Source organism: Acipenser ruthenus, unplaced genomic scaffold (genome assembly GCF_902713425.1).
Source record: "Acipenser ruthenus unplaced genomic scaffold, fAciRut3.2 maternal haplotype, whole genome shotgun sequence".
Taxonomy (NCBI): domain Eukaryota; kingdom Metazoa; phylum Chordata; class Actinopteri; order Acipenseriformes; family Acipenseridae; genus Acipenser; species Acipenser ruthenus.
The window spans coordinates 27,501-35,000 of NW_026708282.1; the positions used below are offsets into that span (position 1 = coordinate 27,501).

At 48.6% G+C, this 7,500-nt stretch overlaps 1 protein-coding gene across 4 annotated transcripts in view; it reads right to left on the minus strand.

The window, feature by feature from the left end:
- Window positions 1-7,500, minus strand: part of LOC117398013 (AP-1 complex subunit gamma-1) — a 35,193-nt gene that overhangs the window by 21,816 nt on the left and 5,877 nt on the right. For all 4 annotated transcript variants that reach the window (XM_059020593.1, XM_059020594.1, XM_059020595.1 and 1 more), the window contains 3 exons: window positions 4,647-4,788; window positions 3,698-3,794; window positions 1,208-1,284 (listed from right to left, as the gene is read on the minus strand). In XM_059020593.1, coding sequence (XP_058876576.1) covers window positions 1,208-1,284; window positions 3,698-3,794; window positions 4,647-4,788 — 316 coding nt within the window. The remainder of the gene's footprint in view (window positions 1-1,207; window positions 1,285-3,697; window positions 3,795-4,646; window positions 4,789-7,500) is intronic.

Below are 7,500 nucleotides of genomic sequence, written 5' to 3' on the forward strand. Positions count from 1 at the left end.
CTTCTTCTTGGGGTCTGTGTTAGTTTACTACATTCTGAAGAGAGTTTAGCTTCATTAATCCTTTGCGGTCCTATGTCGGACCTGGTCCCACATTGCAATTATTCCTATCCGGTCAAGAAGACGCAAGAAACAGGTTTCTAGTCGTTTTTTCTCCGGAAAAAGCCGAGAAAACCATTCAATGGCCGAGTGGGAGCGACAGGAGCCGAGACAAGTCGAAAAAAAATAAATAAATAAAGGGCGTATCTCATGAATAGTCATACTTGCCCCTGGCATCAGATAGGGGCGGTCATAAGGAAACAAGCTGGCTGCTTCTGCATCAGCGCTCGGAGAATATCACAGACATTTGCAGAGCTTTTTTGAGATGTTATAGTAATAAAATAATGACTTGGATCGCATTATTGAGGAGTTTGGTGATAAAACGAGTGATCAGGAGATGATTGATCGGTATTATTATTTATTTCTTAGCAGACGTCCTTATCCAGGGCGACTTACAATTGTTACAAGATATCACATTATTTTTACATACAATTACCCATTTATACAGTTGGGTTTTTACTGGAGCAATCTAGGCAAAGTACCTTGCTCAAGGGTACAGCAGCAGTGTCCCCCCCACCAGGGATTGAACCCACGACCCTCCGGTCAAGAGTCCAGAGCCCTAACCACTACTCCACACTGCTGTATGTACGACTATTATTATTATTATTATTATTATTATTATTATTATTATTTCTTACAAAGGTGAAAGCGATAGCGAGCGAAAGGGTGGGGCGGGGCTGGAGATGCCTAGTGAGTGCTTTGTTGATATGCAGGGACTTTTAAACCCATTTGACTGTGGAAAAAAATACTTTTAAACAGCGCGTCTGAAATTAACTGCGCGTGTGAAAATAAATTAGACCCGACGCGCCTGACGCGCACTTAATAAATGGACCGCAAAGGGTTAAAGTTAGGCAGCAGTGTGGAGTAGTGGTTAGGGCTCTGGACTCTTGACCGGAGGGTCGTGGGTTCAATCCCAGGTGGGGGACACTGCTGCTGTACCCTTGAGCAAGGTACTTTACCTAGATTGCTCCAGTAAAAACCCAACTGTTTAAATGGGTAATTGTATGTAAAAATAATGTGATATCTTGTAACAATTGTAAGTCGCCCTGGATAAGGGCGTCTGCTAAGAAATAAATAAAAATAATAATAATAAAAAAGTTCAGTCGCTTACCTTACGGTACTTCCTCAGTGTGTCCGGACTGCGCTCACACATCTCTGTTATCAGAATCACCGTCCCGTGCAGAACACCTGGACACACACACACATAACAGGGCTTGAAAACAGTAACACTGTGCTTTACCAGACCTCTCTGTGCTTTACAATGCTTCCCTATGCTTTACCAGACCTCTCTGTGCTTTACAATGCTTCCCTATGCTTTACCAGACCTCTCTGTGCTTTACAATGCTTCCCTATGCTTTACCAGACCTCTCTGTGCTTTACAATGCTTCCCTATGCTTTACCAGACCTCTCTGTGCTTTACAATGCCTCCCTATGCTTTACCAGACCTCTCTGTGCTTTACAATGCTTCCCTATGCTTTACCAGACCTCTCTGTGCTTTACAATGCTTCCCTATGCTTTACCAGACCTCTCTGTGCTTTACAATGCTTCCCTATGCTTTACCAGACCTCTCTGTGCTTTACAATGCTTCCCTATGCTTTACCAGACTTCTCTGTGCTTTACAATGCTTCCCTATGCTTTACCAGACCTCTCTGTGCTTTACAATGCTTCCCTATGCTTTACCAGACCTCTCTGTGCTTTACAATGCCTCCCTATGCTTTACCAGACCTCTCTGTGCTTTACAATGCTTCCCTATGCTTTACCAGACCTCTCTGTGCTTTACAATGCTTCTCTATGCTTTACCAGACCTCTCTGTGCTTTACAATGCTTCCCTGTGCTTTACCAGACCTCTCTGTGCTTTACAATGCTTCCCTGTGCTTTACCACACCTCCCTGTGCTTTACAATGCTTCCCTGTGCTTTACCAGACCTCTCTGTGCTTTACAATGCTTCCCTATGCTTTACCAGACCTCTCTGTGCTTTACAATGCTTCCCTATGCTTTACCAGACCTCTCTGTGCTTTACAATGCTTCCCTATGCTTTACCAGACCTCTCTGTGCTTTACAATGCTTCCCTATGCTTTACCAGACCTCTCTGTGCTTTACAATGCTTCCCTATGCTTTACCATACCTCTCTGTGCTTTACAATGCTTCCCTATGCTTTACCAGACCTCTCTGTGCTTTACAATGCTTCCCTATGCTTTACCAGACCTCTCTGTGCTTTACAATGCTTCCCTATGCTTTACCACACCTCTCTGTGCTTTACAATGCTTCCCTGTGCTTTACCAGACCTCTCTGTGCTTTACAATGCTTCCCTGTGCTTTACCAGACCTCTCTGTGCTTTACAATGCTTCCCTATGCTTTACCAGACCTCTCTGTGCTTTACAATGCTTCCCTATGCTTTACCAGACCTCTCTGTGCTTTACAATGCTTCCCTATGCTTTACCACACCTCTCTGTGCTTTACAATGCTTCCCTATGCTTTACCAGACCTCTCTGTGCTTTACAATGCTTCCCTATGCTTTACCACACCTCTCTGTGCTTTACAATGCTTCCCTATGCTTTACCAGACCTCTCTGTGCTTTACAATGCCTCCCTATGCTTTACCAGACCTCTCTGTGCTTTACAATGCTTCCCTATGCTTTACCAGACCTCTGTGCTTTACAATGCTTCCCTGTGCTTTACCACACTTCTCTGTGCTTTACCACACTTCTCTGTGCTTTACAATGCTTCCCTATGCTTTACCAGACCTCTCTGTGCTTTACAATGCTCCCCTATGCTTTACCAGACCTCTCTGTGCTTTACAATGCTTCCCTATGCTTTACCAGACCTCTCTGTGCTTTACAATGCTTCCCTATGCTTTACCACACCTCTCTGTGCTTTACAATCCTTCCCTATGCTTTAGCAGACCTCTCTGTGCTTTACAATGCTTCCCTATGCTTTACCAGACCTCTCTGTGCTTTACAATGCTTCCCTATGCTTTACCACACCTCTCTGTGCTTTACAATGCTTCCCTATGCTTTACCAGACCTCTCTGTGCTTTACAATGCTCCCCTATGCTTTACCAGACCTCTCTGTGCTTTACAATGCTTCCCTATGCTTTACCAGACCTCTCTGTGCTTTACAATGCTTCCCTATGCTTTACCAGACCTCTGTGCTTTACAATGCTTCCCTGTGCTTTACCACACTTCTCTGTGCTTTACAATGCTTCCCTATGCTTTACCAGACCTCTCTGTGCTTTACAATGCTCCCCTATGCTTTACCAGACCTCTCTGTGCTTTAGAACATAAGAACATAAGAAAGTTTCCAAACGAGAGGAGGCCCCATTCAGCCCATCTTGCTCGTTTGGTTGTTAGTAGCTTATTGATCCCAGAATCTCATCAAGCAGCTTCTTGAAGGATCCCAGGGTGTCAGCTTCAACAACATTACTGGGGAGTTGGTTCCAGACCCTCACAATTCTCTGTGTAAAAAAGTGCCTCCTATTTTCTGTTCAAATCATCCGGGAAAGATGTGATACTTATAAAACAGAGTGCACTGTAATAATAATAATAATAATAATAATAATAATAATAATAATAATAATAATAATAATAATAATAGAACAGTACCATGGTTCTTTTCTCCCAGCAGCCTCTTTGTTGCAGGGATGAAGAGTTCTATAAGCTCTGGAACCTTCCTCACAATGTGGACCGCAGCCAGCGCCGCCTGGTGGACAGAGAGGGGATGAGCACGAACCAAAAAAATCTTTCTGGATGAAGAGAGATCTGCCCTATACTTGTGCTACCATCGCCCCTCAGTGTAATACAGAACCATTATTGCCATTGCAGTGCCACTGTCTGTCTGCACTGCCATTGCAGATCATGTAGGGTATAGTCAGCACACTGTGGTCCCATTCTACCAGCCTCACCCCATTGCAGCTGCCCTATACTTGTGCTACCATCGCCCCTCAGTGTAATACAGAACCATTATTGCCATTGCAGTGTCATTGAAGATCATTTAGGCTACAGTTATAGAGTTTGATTCATATGCCTGGATCAGGGCTGATTTCTCTGTTCAGAGTGAATTCAGAAACAGCTGCTTGGGTTCGTGTGGGTCGCTGTTCTCCGCAGAGTCTGAACAAAAGCGGGCGAGCGATCATCACAAACCCCAAGCAGCTGTTTCTGAATTCACTCTGAACGGTGACTCAGCCCCCCCCGATCCACACCAGCGACCTTCAGAGAGCTCCCTCCCAGTAATCCAGGAATTAGTCTGTGCAACACAATGACAATCATTCGGACTTGAACTTATTCTTAATGTAATTCAATGACAAACATCTGGACTGCAAGAGTTTTTCCATGTATACGATGGAAATCAGACTCCTATTCCACAGCAGTGTGATCCATTCCAGGTTTTACTACCAGCTTGATCAGCCCCCAGTGTGTCTAGGTAACAAGCTCAGGTGTGTCTGATTATTAAACTCCCAGTGAAACCAGGAATGGATCACACTGCTGTGCAGCGGGAGTCTGATTTCCATGCCTGATCCATTTGTGTATATATATATATATTTTTTTTTTTCACCTTTTTCTTGATGTAGGAGTTGGATGCCTTCAGTAATCTCTCCACCTCTGTCGCCAGGTCTCGGCACATTTCAGGGGACCCCATGCACCCCAAAGTACAGAGAGCGAGGCCCTGAATGTACTGACTGCTGTGATTCAAATCACTGCAAGAGAGAGGGAGGGAGGGAGGGAGAGGAGGAGGGGGGGGAGGAGAGAGAGAGAGAGGGGAGGAGAGAGAGAGGAGGGGAGAGAGAAGGGGAAGGAGAGCGAGAGAGGGAAGGGGAGAGGAGAGCAGGGGAAGGAGAGAGAGGGGGAGGGGGAGAGAGGGAGGGAGAGAGAGAGAGAGGAGAGGGGTGAGAGCAGGGGAAGGAGAGAGAGGGAGAGGGCGGAAGGGGGGAGAGAGAGGAGGGGAGAAAGGGGGAGAAGAGGAGGGGAGAGAGAGAAGGGGAAGGAGAGCGAGAGAGAGAAGGGAGAGGAGAGCAGGGGAAGGAGAGAGAGGGGGAGAGAGGGAGGGAGAGAGAGAGGGGAAAGGGGTGAGAGCAGGGGAAGGAGAGAGAGGGAGAGGGCGAAAGGGGGGAGAAAGGGGGAGAAGAGGGGAGAGAGGGAGGGAGAGAAGAGAGGGTGAGGGGAAGGGGGAGATAGAGGAGGGGAGAGGAGAGCAGGGGAAGGAGAGCGAGAGAGGGAAGGGGAGAGGAGAGCAGGGGAAGGAGAGGGGTGAGAGCAGGGGAAGGAGAGAGAGGGAGAGAAGAGAGAGGGTGAGGGGAAGGGGAGATAGAGGAGGGGAGAGGAGAGCAGGGGAAGGAGAGGGGGAGGGGGAAGGGGGAGAGAGAGAAGAGAGAGGATGAAGGGTGAGGAGGGGAGAGGAGAGGAGAGAAGAGAGGAGAGAATGGGAAGGGGAGAGAGGGAGAGGTGAGAGGAGAGAAAGGGGGAGGGGGAGAGAGGGAGGGAGAGAGAGAGGGGTGAGAGCAGGGGAAGGAGAGAGAGGGAGAGGGCGGAAGGGGGAGAAAGGGGGAGAAGAGGGGAGAGAGGGAGGGAGAGAAGAGAGAGGGTGAGGGGAAGGGGGAGATAGAGGAGGGGAGAGGAGAGCAGGGGAAGGAGAGGGGGAGGGGGGAAGGGGGAGAGAGGGGAGAGGAGAGAAGAGAGAATGGGAAGGGGAGAGAGAGGGAGAGGTGAGAGGAGAGAAAGGGGGAGGGGAGAGAAGGGGAGAGAGAGAGAGAGAGGGGAGAGAGAGAGAGAGAGAGGGAGAGGGCGAAAGGGGGGAGAAAGGGGGAGAAGAGGGGAGAGAGGGAGGGAGAGAAGAGAGGGTGAGGGGAAGGGGGAGATAGAGGAGGGGAGAGGAGAGCAGGGGAAGGAGAGCGAGAGAGGGAAGGGGAGAGGAGAGCAGGGGAAGGAGAGGGGTGAGAGCAGGGGAAGGAGAGAGAGGGAGAGAAGAGAGAGGGTGAGGGGAAGGGGAGATAGAGGAGGGGAGAGGAGAGCAGGGGAAGGAGAGGGGGAGGGGGAAGGGGGAGAGAGAGAAGAGAGAGGATGAAGGGTGAGGAGGGGAGAGGAGAGGAGAGAAGAGAGGAGAGAATGGGAAGGGGAGAGAGGGAGAGGTGAGAGGAGAGAAAGGGGGAGGGGGAGAGAGGGAGGGAGAGAGAGGGGAGAGGGGTGAGAGCAGGGGAAGGAGAGAGAGGGAGAGGGCGGAAGGGGGAGAAAGGGGGAGAAGAGGGGAGAGAGGGAGGGAGAGAAGAGAGAGGGTGAGGGGAAGGGGGAGATAGAGGAGGGGAGAGGAGAGCAGGGGAAGGAGAGGGGGAGGGGGGAAGGGGGAGAGAGGGGAGAGGAGAGAAGAGAGAATGGGAAGGGGAGAGAGAGGGAGAGGTGAGAGGAGAGAAAGGGGGAGGGGAGAGAAGGGGAGAGAGAGAGAGAGAGGGGAGAGAGGGGTTAATACACACAGACACCACTGGGACAGAGGCAAAGAAGTGGGATGAATACAGTCTATAGACACACACAGACTCTCCGAGTTCACATGCTTTGTAATGAGTGATTGTAATGAACAAGCCCATCTAACCACTGACACACAATACTGACTGAATACTCTGCTCCGTTATTGAATCATATTTTGTCATATACTTGTACTTGCTAGAACCGAAGTCATTGTATTTTATCTTGCTCTTAATTGTATTAATACTTGTACTGTGATTCTTGAAATGTATTTTTGTTTACGACTGTAAGTCGCCCTGGATAAGGGCGTCTGCTAAGAAATAAATAATAATAATAATAATAATAATAATAATAATAATAATAATAATAACTGTTACCATAGACACGCACACACACACTGCATACTGAATACTGTTACCATGGACATTAGGCACACAGAGAGAGACACACACACACACACAAGTGATTGTATCACACTGACAATAGGATCTACAGATAGATAGATAGATAAAGAGACAGACAGACAGACACACAGACAGACAGGATGGCAGGTAGGATCGCTCACGGACTCACTGCTTGATGACAGACAGACACACAGACAGGCAGACAGACAGGAGGGCAGGTAGGATCGCTCACGGACTCACTGTTTGATGACAGACAGACACACAGACAGACAGACGCACAGACAGACAGACGCACAGACAGACAGACAGACAGGAGGGCAGGTAGGATCGCTCGCGGACTCACTTCTTGATGATAGACAGACAGACACACAGACAGACAGACAGACAGGAGGGCAGGTAGGATCGCTCGCGGACTCACTGCTTGATGATAGACAGACAGACACACAGACACACAGACACACAGACAGACAGACAGGAGGGCAGGTAGGATCGCTCACGGACTCACTGCTTGATGACAGACAGACAGACACACAGACAGACAGACAGACAGGA